Consider the following 19,008-nt stretch of genomic DNA (forward strand, 5'->3'; position numbering starts at 1 on the left):
ATATATATTGACATAAACCATGTTACAATTCAGTTGATGCTGCAGTATCCTTGTGAGTTCTTCAAGTTGTAGATCTACTTTCTTACAATGCTTCTGAAAGTCAGTGCAGCAGCGAATTAAATGGGGCGGAATAATAAAAGCCGATCTTAGAGTACCTCAGAGACTTCTAGGGCGGGATCACAAGGCCACGCGGACATGCACCAAGCTGCGTGGGGGGGCATACCCCCACAATGTGATCCCATGCAGCTACATATCATATCAAATCAGTGAGGCCAATTGCTTTGGTCGCCCCCACACTGGTGGGAAGGAAGGTGGGAAAGATCTGATCAGTTCTGTTTACACAGTTGTGATATCCACCCACATCCATTACAGCCACATGAAATAACATGACACAGAAATAGCTCCATTGTGGTTCTCTCCCTCACGCCAGATGAATACCCAGGAATGAAGTAAAAAAAAAAGGGCATGGGAAGTGAAATTGGAGGACAGGGAACCCAGAGCTCTCAGAGTCAAAGTTCTGTAGTTTCATTTTGCAGGGACAGCTAGGAGGCTGTGAATGGAAAGGCTAGGCTAACCATATTATAGCCAAACCATGGAATGTAGCAGAGACAGAAAGCAGAGGGAAGCCAATCTTAAATCATGTGTACATTGAAGCCAACAATGCAGGTTCTATATTCAAATGTTGATGGTGGCAAATGCAAAACCCAGCTGTAGTCTCAATTGTGAGAGGATGGTCTCAGGAGCTTTTTACACAGCACAGTTGTATGTTCTGCATAGGCAATTGAATTGTGATCCCTCTGAGCCTAGAATGCATTTCTTGTTTTAAAAATGGCTCCTTCTTCTTTCTATTTTACATTAACGACATTACTTATGTGTACAAATAATGCATAAGAGATCCTAAAAAATGCTCAGTGGGCATGGTGGGGAGCTGTCACAATTCCAAAAGGACCATGTAAATCAACCTGGTTTCAGGAGATACTCAGCAGATGTCTGATTTATACTTGCATAAAATTGTAATAATAGTATTCCAGTAGAACCCATCCCTAAAATATCTGAATCAAATGACTGAAATTGAATGATAGGGCTAGATTCAAACTTGATTTCAGTGGCTCTCCTCTAACCATGACTAGGTCTGCCTCCAGCCCAATTGACACTCTGCAATAAAGAGGGGAGACCACAAGCCTGATGAAGTATTGCTGGCATAGAAAGGTAAGAGAAGATGGTCTATCTTAACAAAAGCATTCGTAGAATAATAATAAAGCAATGGAGAAGAATCTGTAGGGACTATTTCTAAGAGGGAGAAAAGGGGAGGTGACTGTTAGACAAGGAGGAGCCAATTCCATTCATAAGTAAACGTGAAGACAGCTTCATGGAGCAGAGGTGAGAATATAATTGGCGATGTGCTTGACGGCCAGCATCGTCTCCTTACAGGTTGGCCTTATCTGCGATTCAGGGAGGATAAAGCCATGTTGCCCACGGTCACGAAGCTCAAAAACGAATGAATTCTTAATGCCCTCATCGTAAGCCCAGTCAGAAGAGGAACCTGAACAAGGATCTGAAAAACAGGGAGACCAGAAGGCAGTATTAAAGACAACCCTGGCATGAAGGATGCAATAAAATAGGAAGGGTTCTTTCTGATAGCAATAGCAGACCATGCAGTGAGGCAGAGATGCAGAGAGCCCTCTTGAAACCAGCATTGCTGCAGATTACCCGGATAGGGAGAGACCAGGGCTTTGCAGGCAGAATGCACGGATCCTGAGCAGCCCTGTCCTTGCAGCTGCCCTGCCCTGAGGAATAGACAAATCTTCCACTTTCAGCTTCTTATTCAGTCCCCCCCAAATTTCTGTAATTTTTTTAAACACTCATGAAAATTTGCCAGTATTTTAGTGTGCACTTCTCCTAAAAAACACATTTTTGTATGCTGTTTTCACAAATGTGCACATTTCTGCAAGCAGTTTCCCCTAATATAATGCATTTTTGCATGTTATTTATATACAATTAATGTACAATGACCCGGAAGCTGTCTGCGGACAAACGCCGGCTCCCTCGGCCTATAGAGCGAGATGAGCGCCGCAACCCCAGAGTCGGACACGACTGGACCTGATGGTCAGGGGCCCCTTTACCTTTACCCTTTAATGTACAATTTACCCCAATATCCATGGTTTCCTACACATTAGTTGGGTTGAGAACCACATTGCAAAATTCAGAGAACTGTGAATTTTGAAGGGGGGCTGTGTTTCGTTTCACGTGTTGTTTTAAAATGTGTGAAATAAGTAGGTTCATCTTTAAATGCACACAGAAGTGAATATCCCCCTCATCCCGAACCCATTCAGATAAGCTGTAGTGATGTCACTGCAGCAATGCTTTATCCAATGACCCAATATGTTCTGATAGGCTGGGCATCTGTTGAGATGACCCTTTGTGAAGCTGAGTAGCATAGGAAGGCTACATAGTGTGGTCAGGTAAAACTGAACCATGCGTTACATTGTTGTTGTTTCAAAATATTTGCTTTAATTAATTTAGTTTGCAGAAGTTATCGTTGTGTGTATACACCCATAGAAAATAGAAACAAATACTTACAAATTGTAGAGGCAGTTGGTCCATAGGTATACTTTGTACCGTAGAGACTAGATAAAGCGTCTACTGCTTCCTTAGCTACTTTGTTCTGTATTTAAAAGAGGGGGGGGGAATTAGATTCTTCATTGACAAATTACTGGGATAGTCTAGAGTAGGGCACAAGGAGGTGTTGCACATGACCCTAGACCCAAGGCAACTGACTAGGATTCCCATCATTATCAAAAGATCGACAGACCGAGGTTTGCTACTTTCACAAGGAGTTTAGGCTTCATTCCTCTGAATGAGAACAGCTTGTTTTGTTTTGTTGCTTTTGAGACTTGTTTATATTCAGTTACTTCCCTTCTTGCAGGCACTGGCCAATACGACATTTCTGTATATTTGCAGGTAAATAACTGTGTATGCCTCTCCCCAGTCTCCTCCAACCCGACACTTGACATGAGTCAACAGTGTGATGCAGCAGCTAAAAAAGCCAATTCAATTCTGGGCTGCATCAATAGGAGTATAGCATCTAGATCAAGGGAAGTAATAGTACCACTGTATTCCACTCTGGTCAGACCTCACCTGGAATACTGTGTCCAGTTCTGGGCACCACAGTTCAAGAAGGATAGTGACAGTTCAAGAAGGATACTGACAAGCTGGAACGTGTCCAGAGGAGGGCAACCAAAATGGTCAAAGGCCTGGAAACAATGCCTTATGAGGAACGGCTTATGGAGTTGGGTATGTTTAGCCTGGAGAAGAGAAGGTTAAGGGGTGATATGATAGCCATGTTCAAATATATAAAAGGATGTCATATAGAAGAGGGTGAAAGGTTGTTTTCTGCTGCTCCAGAGAAGCGGACACGGAGCAATGGATTCAAGCTACAAGAAAGAATATTCCACCTAAACATTAGGAAGAACTTCCTGACAGTAAGAGCTGTTCGACAGTGGAACTTGCTGCCAAGGAGTGTGGTGGAGTCTCCTTCTTTGGAGGTCTTTAAGCGGAGGCTTGACAGCCATCTGTCAGGAATGCTTTGATGGTGTTTCCTGCTTGACAAGGGGTTGAACTGGATGGCCCTTGTGGTCTCTTCCAACTCTATGATTCTATGACTTTCCATTTACTGCAACATGTAAAGTCATCTCGTACTGAGGACCAGAGTTGTACAAGACGGTTATTCCTGGCATTCTGTTTGGTACTATTTTGCAATGTGTGAGTCTGATGATCATTGGGCTGCCTCCAGTTATATAAGGAAGCCATTTCTTCATCTGTGCTTTTCATAGCTTCTCCACTCCTAATGGCAAATGATACTTGTTGGCATATGGTTCTACTGGATAGGAGAACTACACAAAATTGTCACTACAAAGGAAAGTATCACATTTTAAATGTAAGATGCGAGAGGACTGCCAAAGTGCAGACAACTTTAAAAGTTAAAGTTGTACCAGTATGCAGTTTGCCAGGAAGTTGAAGTGATGGTGCCAGTCCCTGAGCCTCTTGGTACTGCTTCATCTTCTCTTTGTTGTCTCTTTCTGTTTATCTGTCCTCTTTTAGTGGGGAAAAGGGGCAGAAACCTCCATATTAAGTTAACATGAGGAGACCCCTGTTGAATCAGTCCAAAGGTCCATTTAGACCCGCAACCTGTTTTCACAGTGACCACCTGGATGCCTGTGGGAAGCTTGCAAGCAGGAGGGCAACCTCTCCAAGCAGGTGTGGGGATGGGGCCTGTAGAAATGTCAAGTAAATGGACAGCTTTAGCTAGGGTGGCAATGAGAGGAGCAGGTAAAAGAAGAAGAGTTTGGATTTGATATCCTGCTTTATCACTACCCGAAGGAGTCTCAAAGCGGCTAACATTCTCCTTTCCCTTCCTCTCCCACAACAAACACTCTGTGAGGTGAGTGAGGCTGAGAGACTTCAGAGAAGTGTGACTAGCCAAAGGTCAACCAGCAGCTGCATGTGGAGGAGCGGAGACGCGAACCGGGTTCCCCAGATTACGAGTCTACTGCTCTTAACATTACACCACACTGGTAAGTATGTGTGTGTCTACTGAGGGCATCCTATAGATAGATAAATAAAATAAAATTGATGAGGGCTTTTCAAAACATGGAACGGGGACACGGAACTGGAACGAGACCTTTCAAATATCAGATTTTATGGTATAAAGCATAGCAGGTTTTTTTAAAAAAGAAATGAAAACAACAATTCATAGTGAGGAGATGAGCACAAATTTAGGTTCCTCTGTTATAAGACACAAGAGGGCAGCATTGGTGTATCTCTGTTTCTATCACAAGCGTCTATGAAATTAGGAATTCTGGTTTTCCTACACAGACTCATTTCCTGTGTGATGCTGGCAGGTGTCCAATTCTCTTTAGGAAACAAAACAACTACTAGGAATTACTAAGTCATTTGGAAGGGGTTGGGGGGGGGGACACGGGACGTCTCTGTCTATGGTACCTTTTCCATTGTTCTCATCAATATTGTTTCACATGCACCCTTGGGGAAAAAAGCAATAGACTTCAAGTTGACCTCTGCTACAGTTGAACATAATGGAGACCATAGCTAAGATCTAATCAACCTTTTTATACCTACCGCCCACTAATGCATCTTTCTTGATGGTAAAATTTCCTTACTGCCCACCAGTGCTCGATGGAAGGAGGATTCAGCTTGTGTCGGAGAACCCCCTACAGCCCACCTAGAATCCTGAAGCGCCCACTAGTGGGCAGTAGGGACCAGGTTCACAACCCCTGATCTAGACAGTTGAGGTTGTCTGTTTCTTGTATCTAACCTTGCACTGAATTATTGGAAAAGATCGAATTTATACTTAAACACTCAGATATTTGCACCCAGCTCCCCAGAGCTGATTCTAGCTACCTTTGAATACTTTTCTGATACACTTTGGGTCATATCTCACTGCCTCTGCTTAGCGATGCCTCAACATATTTGTTTACACCCAATGGCTTTGTGAATGACAGGAAGGCGACCGCAATAATGTTTTTCTACATACCAGTTTATCATTATTGGGTGCTGCTTCGTTCTTATAGGCATATGGAAACAGCAGTATCTGAGAATAGGCATGGAAGCTTATGTATCCTCTGATGGAGGAAAGGTGGTCTCGGATGAAGCTTGTAACTGCTTTGGTTTCTGGCTCAGATTCTGCCGAGGTACCGCAGTAAGTCTGAGCACAAGGTTTATGCGATATACCTATGGCTGCAAGAAAAAGTTTTCAGATGAAGTATTTACATTGGTGCCATTTATAGACTGCTTACTCGCTTGAAGACTACTGAAGAAGATTGCATTTCTTTCCAAATTAGGAAGGGATTTCACAATTTGCTTTTTGTGTCATGATTTCTTTGAAGTCAGTGCAGTCTGGTAATTCCCTCCATCAACAGCCTTCACCAACATGGTGCCTTCTAGATGTTTGGGACTACAGCTCTCAGTTGCCCCAGCCAGCACATCCTTCTTCTGTGCTGATGATGCTCCTTTGATGACATAAGGATAATCATTTGAAGAAAGAGTTTGCTATTGGTATATATCAGGTGTGGGGAAACTTTGGTCCTCTAGATATTGGCGTATGTCAACTCCCAACTGGTGTTAGAAACTGAGATATGAAACCTAGGAGCTAAATGGCACATTAAACCTAGGTTATGGGCGTAACAACAGACTGTCTAGGCACACCTTTTAAATACTGTATATTCCTGCGTATAAGACTACTTTTTAACCCAGGAAAATCTTCTCAAAATTCAGGGGGTCGTCTTATATGCCGGGTCGTGTTTCTTATACGGCAAGGATATGCCAAACTCTATATTTTAACTGGAAAAGTTGGGAGTCGTCTTATACGCCCAGTCGTCTTATACAGTAAATAGAATACAAAGGTGAAAATGAATGAACTGCAGCTAAAATATTATATTCATTTTTTTAAACATGGTCTAGTCCTCATCTGAAGACTGCAGAAAACAAATCCTGGCTTCCCCTGCCTGCTCCCCTAATATTGTTAGGAGGGTATCTTCTCTAGTCCTCAGAGAGTGGTGGAGGCAGAAAAAGGTCCTCCTTCCCTTCCACTCTGCAGTTTTAATTAGAATCTTGGGAGCAGTACTGCGCCCAGAGCTCAAAAACGGTTTGCGCTAATGAAATTCCTTGTTGCAAAACGTGTCTAGAACAATGGGAGTATTGTACGCTGCTCCCAACAAACCCAGCCAGCATGGCCAATGGCCAGGGATGATGGGGTTGTACTTCAGAACTATCTGGAGGAACAAAGGTTCCCAATAACTGGTATAGAGCAAAATAATAATAATAATAATAATAATGATGTTGGATTTATCTGGTTTTATAGTGGCTGCTCCATTAAGGCAAAGCTTTGATTATGTTTAGCACAGGGAGCTACATAACTAAGTAGGAGGAAAAGGATGAGGAGTACAGATGACCCATTGGCAGACGCAGAGTCTGCCACTGCCTCTTCCACCTCTATGGATCCTCAGTTTGGAATTGAGCATGTGTGGCAGCCGTTATGAAGCGGGCAAGGCGTAGGACAGGGGTCAGCAAACTTTTTCAGCAGGGGCCTGGTCTACTGTCCCTCAGGCCTTGTGGGGGGCCGGACTATATTTTGAAAAAAAAAATGAATGAATTCCTATGCCCCACAAATAACCCAAAGGTGCATTTTAAATAAAAGGACACATTCTACTCATGTAAAAACATGCTGATTCACGGGCCGGATTTAGAAGGCGATTGGGCCGCATCCGGCCCCCGGGCCTTAGTTTGGGAACCCCTGGCGTAGGAGGTCAGTGGCCTATTCATAAGTAAGTCCACTTATTGAGGAAAAAGCTTCCCTATTTGGATTGGGAGAGGGCTGCATTTGGTGTTCTGCTTCAGGTGGGAAAATGCCTTTGGCTCTCTTTTGCTTGATGCAAATGGCGCTCCCAGAAATATATCACACAACCACAAATTTAGTGTTCATTTTGGTGTTATTTGCAAACTCCTTTTCTGAAAGAAAATAACACAGAAATCATGGGCGTAGCCAGGATTTTTGTTGGGGGGGGGCAGGACTTTTGTTAGAGGGGGGCAGAATGCTAAACCTGTGCTATATTCCGCTATATTTCTGGAAGTGACTTTTACATTGTCGGAAAGTTCAAATAGAATGTGGAAATTAGCAGATAGAGAGATGTTGAGTCTCAGTTTCTGTCGCTCCTTGGCTTATTATACTTACTGCCCCATTCAGCTTTGAAATTCCTGTTCAAGTCAACACCAGGGCAATCACTGTTAGAGGTATTCGCACGATTCTTTCTCCACATGCGATTCTGTGAGACAAAATGATGGAGATCTATTCTCGTTCTTTTGGGGAACATTTTTTTCTTTGTATAGTGCAGCAAAAGGATTGGGCCCATATGCCTTTGGGCCTCACTTTTTTTTCCTCATGGCCAGCTCGTGGTCCTACCTTATGTCCAGCTGTTAGAGGTGATCTACAGGTGATCTGCATGTACAGTGGACTGATCACATTGTGTTTTATCCCCTCATTTTGCCAGGTAACAATTACTGGGCTTTTGGCCTACATTTATTGGTCAAATGTGTATATACACTGCTAACACATTCCACTTGAAATGTGGAAATGAGAACAGGAGAGGAACAATTCTACTGCGTGTTTAAAATTTACAAATTTATGTATGTATCTATAACATTTTTTTACCTGCCTTTTGCTGTGAGGTCCCAGGCCAAGTGACAATAATATAATGTTACAAAGGATGACAAAGGAAACTCTAGGCTGCTAAGGCTCATGTCACAATTAGCTAGTTCATGCAAGGAGTCAACACTAACTGAGAATGAGCGAACCTTTATCTTCTTGATTCCAACCATGGCAGCTGCCTTAGTAAGTCCAAGGAGTCAGTAGGCTGATGGACCAACCACTTGCTTAGCAATCTCAATATCTTTTTCTTCCCTCTCTTTCCTCACAATTGTTGCAAAACAGCTGATTCCCAAAGGTAAAGGGAACACAGACTGTGGGTGAAGGGAAGGTACCTAGCATAGGCATTCGGGGGTGTGGACAGGAGCTGTGACTGAGGGCATCAAGGGGATACAACAAAATAGGACAAATATTGAAGGCTGTTCACCAACACTTTCAATATATGATATCATAGCTCCTTTGACAGCATAGGCATTGGAGACATGAACACTCGCATTTGGACTCCCCATGAATAACCTACAACACAGTCCTAATAGGGTTGGGGCACTCATCTCACTTTACAGGCTGAGGAAGCCAGCGTTTGTCCACTTCCACAGACAGTTTTTCTGGGTCATGTGGCCAGCATGACTAAGCCACTTCTGGTGAAGCCAGAGCAGTGCACGGAAACGCCGTTTACCTTCCCGCCGGAGCAGTACCTATTTATCTACTTGCACTGTGTGCTTATGAACTGCTAGGTTGGCAGTAGCTGGGACCGAACAATCATCCCTATTGATAGAAATAATAACATTCAATTCAGCAAACTACTAAAGGGGGGGGGGAATGCAGCCATTACTTCAGTCCATGACCAGACGTATCCGTCAATGTTGAATACGGGAAGGATGTAGAAGTTCAAATCGTTCAAGAGCTTGAACATGACCTTGTCCGTTTCATAGGTTCTGACAGCCTGCAAGAAAAAAAAAACCAACATTATGTGCAATTATACAAATGCACTATTCAGTTGTCAAAAAGCTGAGAAGTTTAGAATCCTTCAGATTTTTTTTTAAAGCAGATTTTAAAAGTGATTTTTCACCTTTAGAATTTCAGAGCTTAAGGGTAAAATAAAATAAACAAAGGAACTACTTAAAAACTAAAACACCTCTTCTCCCCACTAGGCTGCAATCCTATACTCAGCTGCCATGAAGTTCACTCCACTGAAGTCACTGGGAGTTACTTAGACACTCTTCTTCTTCTTTGGTGATCACTCGTAGCTGAGTAAGATTGTCTTCCATAAACACGGTTTCAACAAAGGGTCCGTAAGTGACTGTGGAGGCCAATTCTGGATCCACACGTCCTTCCACAGTGGGGACATTGGTTTCCAGGTGGGAGTTGATCACGGTGTGGATTTGCGTGCCTTCCTCCTAGCACATTTCTGCCTTGCATCCTGAGATCGAGTTTCTTCAAAGCTCATGACACCTTTGGTAAAGGCTGTTCTCCAACTGGAGCGCTCGCAGGCCAGTGTTTCCCAGTTGTCAGTGTTTATACTACATTTTTAAAGATTTGCCTTGAGACAACCTTTAAACTTCTTTTGTTGACCACCAGCATTACGCTTTCCATTTTTAAGTTCGGAATAGAGTAGTTGCTTTGGAAGATGATTATCAGGCATCCGCACAACATGACCAGTCCAACGAAGTTGATGTTGAAGAATCATTGCTTCAATACTGGTGATCTTTGCTTCTTCCAGTACACTGATATTAGTTCGCCTGTCTTTTCAACTGATATGTAAATGTTTTCGGAGACCCTGTTGATGGAGTCTTTCGAGGAGTTGGAGATGGTGTTTATAAGTGGTCAATGTTTCACAAGCATATAGTAAGGTTGGTAGTACAATATTTTTGTTTCCCTGTGAATGTCCCGGTCCTCAAACACTTTGCACTTCAATCAGGAGAAAGCCGCACTCACAGAGCTCAGGCGATGCTGGATTTCGGCATCAATGTTGGCCCTTGTGGAAAGGTAACTGCCTAGGTAGGAGAAGTGATCAACGTTTTTCTAACGTTGCACCACTGAGTTGGATTTGTGGCACTGCAGAGGGGTTATTTTGTACTTGTTGGTGCAGCACTTTGGTTTTCTGGATCTTGAGTGATAGGCCAAGCTTTTCGTAAGCTTCTGCAAAGATATTTAGGATGGTTTGGAGGTCATCCTCTCAGGGCCGGCTCTAAGGCAAGGCTGGGTGGCGCAGGGCGCCAGGGCGCCGGGCCACCAGGGTGGTGCCACGCGGCTGCGCCCGCTGCAGTGGCACTGCACGCTGTGCCCACCAGACAGCCACGGTGGGGGACGGGGTGGGGGTGGGGCGCCGGAGCAATCTTCGCACCACGGCCCCAGGGCGGTCAATATGCTTAAGACGGCCCTGCATCCCCTGAGCGTGCACACACTACGTTGGCATCAGCGTACTGAAGCTCTATGATGGCAGTCATGGTAACCTTACTGTGAGGGACAGGGGATATCGGGAGGTCCCTCCCATCTTGAGATCCAGCCCATCTCCGAGCGCTGGGGAAAGCAGGGAGAGTTCCGACTCAAGTGGAGAAGCAGGAAGTGGTGTCCGAGGCTCAGGCAAGGTAGCAGAGCCACTGCCCAAGGTGGGACAGGAAGGGGGGAGCAAGGGGGGAAGGCCAATCCCACCAACTCCGGAATTGCGCAAGAAACGTTGGGGGAAGAGGCTGGGTCTCCCCAAGCTTTTATGCTGGAGAAGAACGCGCCAACCTCCATTCGGAGGTTCTGAAGAAGACCGATAAGATGTGTTAATCTCTGTAAATAGCACTGCTTTTAGCACTGTAAATACACAGCACCAATAAAACAATAAAATGCAGAGCTGTGTGGAGTCGTTACTCTGAAGTAGCCCACCCAGGCCACTGTGACACTTACATTTTGCTTTCAGCCTGCTCAGATTTAAGAGCTTTCCATCTGTTCAATATATGATTTCTACTCCGGTGGGGAGTTTCACGTCGACAAAGTGTAGGATCATGACTGAAGTCACTGGGAGTTGCTTAGACACATATAGGATTTCACTAAAGGTAAAGGTAAAGGGACCCCTGACCATTAGGTCCAGTCGTGACCGACTCTGGGGTTGCGCGCTCATCTCGCATTATTGGCCGAGGGAGCCGGCGTATACCTTCCAGGTCATGTGGCTAGCATGACAAAGCCGCTTCTGGCAAACCAGAGCAGCACATGGAAACGCCATTTACCTTCCCGCTGTAGCGGTTCCTATTTATCTACTTGCATTTTGACATGCTTTCGAACTGCTAGGTTGGCAGGAGCTGGGACCAAGCAACGGGAGCTCACCCCGTCACAGGGATTCGAACCGCCGACCTTCTGATCAGCAAGCCCTAGGCTCAGTGGTTTAACCACAGCACCACCTGGGTCCCTCTTTCACTATGAGGCTATAATTTTAACTTCCTGCTTTTGATGGCTGGAGGTGTGGGTTAGGGTGTAGTACAGACCCCTCTCTGTTACCTTTGCTTGAGAAGTGCCACCAATGGGTGCAGAGTTCTGCTGTGATGGATACTCAACCTCTGCCCAGACAGCTGGTAGCTGGCATTTTTGTTGGGCTGCTGGAAGCTTTGTATCTACAGCACCACTCAGCCATGAAGCTCACTGGGCTGACCCCAGGGCCAGTCACCTTCTCTTAGCTTAACTTTCCTCACAGGGTTGTTGTGAGGATGTAATGGGGAGCAGGCGAACCATGCACACCACTTTGAGCTCAATGGAAGATAAAGGCGGTCTATAAATGTAATAAATAAATAAAGCACTGTTTAGCCAACCTGCTTCACAAACCATTGGCAGAAAGCAGGTGAGATCCACTCCCTTGCGTGAATGCCGCAGTCCATGAAGATGGCCTTCTTTTTTCCACTCTCCTTCCCAACCTGTTAAGCAGGAAATACCGGTATTAATATTTGAAACATCTTTAGCCTGTGTACTATGTGCAAAATCTGCAGTCCTAGAATTCAGTTCAGTGGGAGGATGCATTCCACTGGAAATAAGGTTTGGAGAAAAAAAATATAAGTGGATCTACAGGGAACAAAACTCAGTTACCCATGGACATCATAAAACTGTTGCATGGTCCAACAGAGCAAGTGCAAACAACTTTAACAACTAATCCAGAATGCAGCAGCTAGATTTGTGACTGGGAGTGGCCGTCAATACCATATAACACCGGTCCTGAAAGACCTACATTGGCTCCCAGTACGTTTCCGAGCACAATTCAAAGTGTTGGTGCTGACCTTGAGAGCCCTAAACGGCCTCAGCCCAGTATACCTGAAGGAAGAAGAAGAGGAAGAGTTTGGATTTGATATCCCGCTTTATCACCACCCGAAGGAGTCTCAAAGCGGCTAACAATCTCCTTTCCCTTCCTCCCCCACAACAGACACTCTGTGAGGTGGGTGGGGCTGAGAGACTTCAGAGAAGTGTGACTAGCCTAAGGTCACCCAGCAGCTGCATGTGGAGGAGCGGAGACGCAAACCCGGTTCTCCAGATTATGAGTCTACCACTCTTAACCACTACACCACACTGGCTCCACCATCATTGTTCAGCCCGGACACTGAGGTTCAGCTCCGAGGGCCTTCTGGCGGTTCCCTCACTGCAAGAAGTGAGGTTACAGGGAACCAGGCAGAGGGCCTTCTTGGTAGTGGCACCCGCCCCGTAGAACGCCCACTCAGCAAGGAACTAAACAACCATATGACTTTTAGAAGACATCTGAAGGCAGCCCTGTTTAGGGAAGTTTTTTTAATGTCTGATGTTTTATTGTATTTTTAATATTACATTGGAAGCCGCCCAGAGTGGCTGGGGAAACCCAGCCAGTTCGGTGGGAAATTAATTAATTACTTAATTAATTAGATATCTGGGCTGTAGCCTCCTCAGTTTGGCAATGTTCATTTTTCTTCAGTCACTTTCTCAACTCTAGTTGTAAATGTGCAATTATTTATAGTACTTGAGTCAGAACGAGATTCTCACCTTAAGCAGGTACATCGGACGATCCTCATAAGTCTTTCCAATCTGGACCCGCGAGACCAGTTTGGGGTAGTTTTTAGCCATTCTTTCAGTCCATGCAACAATCTAAGAAAACATGGTCGTTATAAAACACTGGCATACGTGCGATTAAAATGATCTACTTATCGTCCCGATTATATATGTAGCTTAAGGGAGAGGAACCACCCCTCAGAACATAGTACCTTTTCCCATTCATTGTATCTTGTGTAGCTGTGCTTCTCACGGAAATGTTTCCCACCATCAAATTGTTTTTCAATCTCTTCTTGTAGATTATGGAATAAAATTCTGTGGTGGGAAAAAGGACACCGACACAATTAGTTCACACACATAGCCCCTCCCTCCCCAGGACTCTCCATCTCTGTGGCTCCTCTGGTTTAATCCCTTCGTCCACATCCTGAAATGAAACAAAGCTTACACATGTATGTCAGCGCATGTAACAGGGTAGCTAGCAGCAAACAGTTACTTCCCTTGGAAGAACTCAACTCCATTGAATTCAGTTGGGATTACTTCTGAACAGATTGTGCTGTAAATAACCAACTAAATGCATAAATAAAACTGCCACATACTCATGAAGCTGTGGCACTTCTGACACTAATGGGTTTAAAAATGTTGTTGTTGTTTATTGAATTTATATACTGCCCTATTCCCGGAGGTCTCAAGGTGGTTCACAGAACAAAATCAAAATATAAAACCTCAAAATATATAATCAAAATAAAAACTACACCCCAATAACCCACTCCCCCCCCAAAACCACATTTTAAAAGGGCATTGATGTAGGATGTTTATGCTAAAGGTATTTTATTCAACTCAGCATTGTGAGGTAAGAAAGTAAAGTGTGTTTAATTGATTACTAACTTCCCACCTTTCCAGTATCCACTGGGGGGCACTCAATGAATATAAGCTATGTTTTGATGGAATCAGTGGCAAACGTCTATGTCCCTAGATTTTGCCCAGCGTTAAGGTTTGCAGTTTTTGCAATACTACCTCCCAAATATCAACAAGCTCAGATATGCATATGACACAACCTTGATGGAAGAAAGTTATTAAAAGTGAACCTTTTAATGAGGGTGAAAGAGGAGAGTGCAAAATATGGTCTGAAGCTCAACATCAAAATAACTAAGATCATGGCCACTGGTCCCATCACCTCCTGGCAAATAGAAGGGGAAGAAATGAAGGCAGTGAGTGATTTTACTTTCTTGGATTCCATGATCACTGCAGATGGTGACAGCAGTCATGAAATTAAAAGACGCCTGCTTCTTGGGAGAAAAGCAATGACAAACCTAGACAGCATCTTAAAACACAGCGACATCACCTTGCCAACAAAGGTCCGTATAGTTAAAGCTATGGTTTTCCCAGTAGTGATGTATGGAAGTGAGAGCTGGACCATAAAGAAGGCTGATCGCCGAAGGATTGATGCTTTTGAATTATGGTGCTGGAGGAGACTCTTGAAAGTCCCATGGACTGCAAGAAGATCAAACCTATCCATTCTGAAGGAAATCAGCCCTGAGTGCTCACTGGAAGGACAGATCCTGAAGCTGAGGCTCCAATACTTTGGCCACCTCATAAGAAGAGAAGACTCCCTGGAAAAGACCCTGATGTTGGGAAAGATGGAGGGCAGAAGGAGAAGGGGATGACAGAGGACGAGATGGTTGGACAGTGTTCTCGAAGCTACGAAAATGAGTCTGACCAAACTGCGGGAGGCAGTGGAAGACAGGAGTGCCTGACGTGCTCTGGTCCATGGGGTCACGAAGAGTCGGACATGACTAAACGGCTAAACAACAACAACCTCCCAAAATACAATTCAACTCCATACCATAAATCTGGCAATCCACTTGGAAAAGCTCATACCAAAATAAAAACTTAGTTGGTCTTTAAGGTGCTACTGAAGGAATTTTTTTATTTTGTTTCGACTCAGACCAACACGGCTACCTACCTGTAACTTGGGAAAGTATTAGTGGAAGGAAGATATGGATTAAAGCCCGGAAGATTACATTTGAGACCTGCACACTTATGGTGGCAGAGAAGATAAAACTCAAATGTTCATCTTACTAAAATAATAATAAAAATAATAATGAATGGGACCCCCCCCCAAAAACAGCTAGACTTTCATTTAATAGCACTGACAACCAGCAGTTTGACAAGTATGCATAAGATAATAATGGAAGCTGGACTTTAATGTAATATATGCATTTCTATATATAAATACTGATTATATAATGGGCATTTTTTGTCTATTTTAAAATTGTTCTTTATTGATTTACTGGAGACTTCTCTTCTAAAGGAGTTTAATTCTGTTTTGATTACCTTCACATCTTTAGTTAAATTGTTGCTACAATGTCATAAGTAGATCGTTCCCCTTAAATCACAGTCAGAGCTGTGGGACAGGGATGGCTAGGAGGTAGAAGGAAGTGGTTTACATTATCCATCCTCCCAGCCCCAAGAGTGACGATGAGTAGCAGTCAGTGGCTTCCTGGTCACATCAGTAGAAGCAATCAGAAATCTCATGATGAGTGGAAACTCAAATATTGTGAGAGTAAAGGAAGATGGGAAAATGGTAAGATGCAGAGTTTCACGTAACATTTGAATTAAAGACTTGGGTGAAGTCTCGTCCCATGTGGCTTAGCATCAGCTGAGCAGCCGGTCCAGTTCCTTGGGTGAATATGAGTTTGGAAAAAGAAAAGACCTCTGTGCTTTCCTCCCCATGTTTTCTGATTTATGCATAATTTCTCGGTGACATTAAATATTGAATGGAATTGTGACCATGTTAAATCCCAAGTTTGGTGACTACCTCTTTCTTGTTGATTGCAACGTTATATGATACACATGATCTACAATCATCACAAACTAGCATTAATTAGTATACATACCCGTATTGTATTCCATTCTGCTCCAGCTTTGTCTGGACAAAGCTTGTCTGATTTGAACCAACGCGGAAATCCACATCTGTTCCAACAACAATGTGATGGATTGAATCAGGATGCCAAAAGTCAAGCTGTGTAGGAAAAATTCCAGTAAAGTTTGTCTTTAAGACAGCATAGACATGGAAGAGTAGGAAATGAACACATTTATTAAGAAGCAAGGTGCTTTGGGCAAAATAAAAATAAAAATCCCATTGAAAGATCAGACGGCTATCAAAAAGGAAGATTCAGGGCAATTCCTTCATGTATTTTTTTTGTCCATTCTAAATGTTAGTGCATGGATATAGTAATCTTTCCATATATTCTTTTTTTTTAAAGTCCATATGTTCTTCTCAAAAGTCTTCCCTGCAACTGTTATTGCCAAAGATTCACCAAATGTTCACACAATTATTACCAAATGATATACATTGTTTATCGATCTTAAGAGAAAAAGACAAAACCTAAGACAATGCCACAGAAACTTACGAACTATCCAAACTAAAATGAACTTATAACTCCACTAGGTTTTTCCACTTGGAAAAACCTAGTGAAACCAGACGTTATAAGTTCATTTTAGTTTGGGTTGTTCATAAGTTTCTGTGGCATTGTCTTAGGTTTTGTCTTTTTCTCATAAGATCGATAAACAATGTATATCATTTTGGTAATAATTGTGTGAATATTTTTTGCCAACATGTTGCATGAGTTGTACTACTTTTACCAGCAGCACAGGTTGCATTTTTTCTAGTAGAAAGATTCACCAAATGGTGTATCTGAAGAAGTGTGCATGCACACGAAAGCTCATACCAAAATATAAACTTAGTTGGTCTTTAAGGTGCTACTGAAGGAATTTTCTTATTTCACCAAATGGCAGTCAGCCTGAATATTTCATGCATATAACTGACATCCAGTGATATTTGCTTTCAATGTTTGTTATTTTAAATAGCTGATGCATTTGAGTGTATCGGAGAGCTGATAGGCAATTCTATTTATTAAGTGTTTTTATAATTGTATGGTTATGATGCTTCTTATTTGATACCTACCAATATGAAAACAATAAAGAGCTGCCATTGAGACTAATGCACTCATGTTTTTGAATTCTGAGATAGAAATTCATGTTGCAGAATTTCACACTCAAAATGGGTGAATGTTGAGTACAGTGGTACCTCGGTTTATGAACACAACTGGTTCCGGAAGTCTGTTCATAAACTGAAGTGAACTTTCCCATTGAAAGTAATGGAAAGTGGATTAATCTGTTCCAGACGGTCCACGGAGTACTTAAACTGAAGCATACTTAACCTGAAGCGAACTTTCCCATTGAAAGTAATGGAAAGTGGATTAATCCGTTCCAGACAGGTCCGCGGAGTACTTAAACTGAAGCATACTTAACCTGAAGCGAACTTTCCCATTGAAAGTCATGGAAAGTGGATTAATCCGTTCCAGACGGGTTCACGGAGTACTTAAACTGAAGCGTACTTAACCTGAAGCGAACTTTCCCATTGAAAGTAATGGAAAGTGGATTAATCCGTTCCAGACAGGTCCGCGGAGTACTCAACCTGAAGCGTACTTAACCCGAAGCATGGGTGTAATTGGTTCCGGAAGTCTGTTCATAAACTGAAGCGTTCATAAACTGAAGCGAACTTTCCCATTGAAAGTAATGGAAAGTGAATTAATCCATTCCAGATAGGTCCGCAGCGGTCGTAAACCGAAAATTTGTAAACCGAGGTGTTCGTAAACCGAGATTCCACTGTATTTTGCTTAAGCAAAGGAGATTTTGTAAGCTATGGGGCATTGTTTCTTAATTTGTTCCCTGATCTTGCATTGACAAAGAATATGTGAGATGAAAACCCATTGCTAAAACATGTGGAGAAAAATATACAAAGGAGAAACATGTGGAAGAAGAATCTCACCTGAACTGTGGAGGCCAGGTCCTTTAGAAAGTCCACTTGGTTTTCATTCTTAAGTTTCACCCGAAATACTTTCTCACTTCAATAAGAATGAAACATATTTCTAGAGGGAAAATCGCCATTAAACTAAGCCACATCCTGCCCCCCACCCAATATTTGCTTCTTTGAGGCTAAGGACTATTTCGTGTGTGGCTGCACAGCACACATTCATTTCAACTGGACTTACAAACAATGCGCTGGATTGTGTGCTCTTCAATTGCTGCAACCAGTAAGGGAGTAAGCCAATTCACAATAAGCTGCCTTAAAGCATGGAAGTTAAATTAAATTAAACCGGAATAAAGTTATACCAGGTCCAAGCCCCGCTCAGAAGTCCTGCTCTTTCTGCTCTGCCTAAGCCTGGTAGAGGGAAAACAAGCCCTAAAACAGTCTTCCATGCTGGGTTGTCATGTGACTGAGGTGAACAGGATCCAGCCCAAGTTCCCACCACCCTGCCCCTTCCATGCCCCTTTTTGGGGACTTACAACAGCCCCAGCTGAGCACTGGTTGAGCCAGAATGAGGAAATTATGCTGGCATATCTTTGGTTGAGCTGGCGTTGGGAACTTCATGCTGGGAATGAAGCCAGGAATTAGCCAGCTGAGCTGGTGATCTGCTGCATCCAAAGCTATTCATCCTGGTGGATCTCTCTCCTCCCCCCCCCCCAGTCTACTAAGCAAAGAAACCAATTTATGGCAACTTTCCCCACAACTTTTCCCACAATGAGAAACTTCTACCTGTCAAAGCGACGAGTGAGAACAACAGCCCGGGGTGCGACAAGGAGACCTAAGAATAAAAGGATGAACCTCATGATTCTGCTTTGGCCACAATCTCTCATTCCTGCATGTTATATATATACAAAGCAGGTGACTTCCTCTGATGCTGTGTTTGGGTTATTTTTTAAAAGCTTATTCATTTTTTTTAAACAGTTTAGTTTTG

The 19,008-nt window shown here is 43.3% G+C and overlaps 1 protein-coding gene across 1 annotated transcript; it reads right to left on the reverse strand.

The window, feature by feature from the left end:
• Positions 1–217: 217 nt before the first annotated feature.
• LOC118078131 (mast cell carboxypeptidase A) lies at positions 218–18,910 on the reverse strand. The gene is made up of 11 exons (XM_060274491.1): positions 18,807–18,910; positions 18,039–18,114; positions 16,102–16,226; positions 13,417–13,519; positions 13,199–13,300; positions 12,010–12,111; positions 9,051–9,161; positions 7,748–7,838; positions 5,552–5,754; positions 2,581–2,665; positions 218–1,555 (listed from the first exon to the last, which is right to left on the reverse strand). The coding sequence occupies exons 1-11, from the start codon at positions 18,905–18,907 to the stop codon at positions 1,368–1,370; spliced, it is 1,287 nt and encodes a 428-aa protein (XP_060130474.1). The 5' UTR covers positions 18,908–18,910; the 3' UTR covers positions 218–1,367.
• Positions 18,911–19,008: the final 98 nt, after the last annotated feature.

Source organism: Zootoca vivipara, chromosome 5 (genome assembly GCF_963506605.1).
Source record: "Zootoca vivipara chromosome 5, rZooViv1.1, whole genome shotgun sequence".
Classification (NCBI taxonomy): domain Eukaryota; kingdom Metazoa; phylum Chordata; class Lepidosauria; order Squamata; family Lacertidae; genus Zootoca; species Zootoca vivipara.

Bases quoted from the DNA above. Each gene is read 5' to 3' on its own strand.
- LOC118078131 (XM_060274491.1), bottom strand. From the start codon at position 18,907: ATGAGAGATTGTGGCCAAAGCAGAATCATGAGGTTCATCCTTTTATTC. The intron at 5,755-7,747 runs GTAAGTATAATA...TTTTTCTTGCAG, and splicing joins TTTCAAAGCTGAATGGGGCA to CCATAGGTATATCGCATAAA. The intron at 1,556-2,580 runs GTAAGTATTTGT...CCTGTTTTTCAG, and splicing joins ACCAACTGCCTCTACAATTT to ATCCTTGTTCAGGTTCCTCT.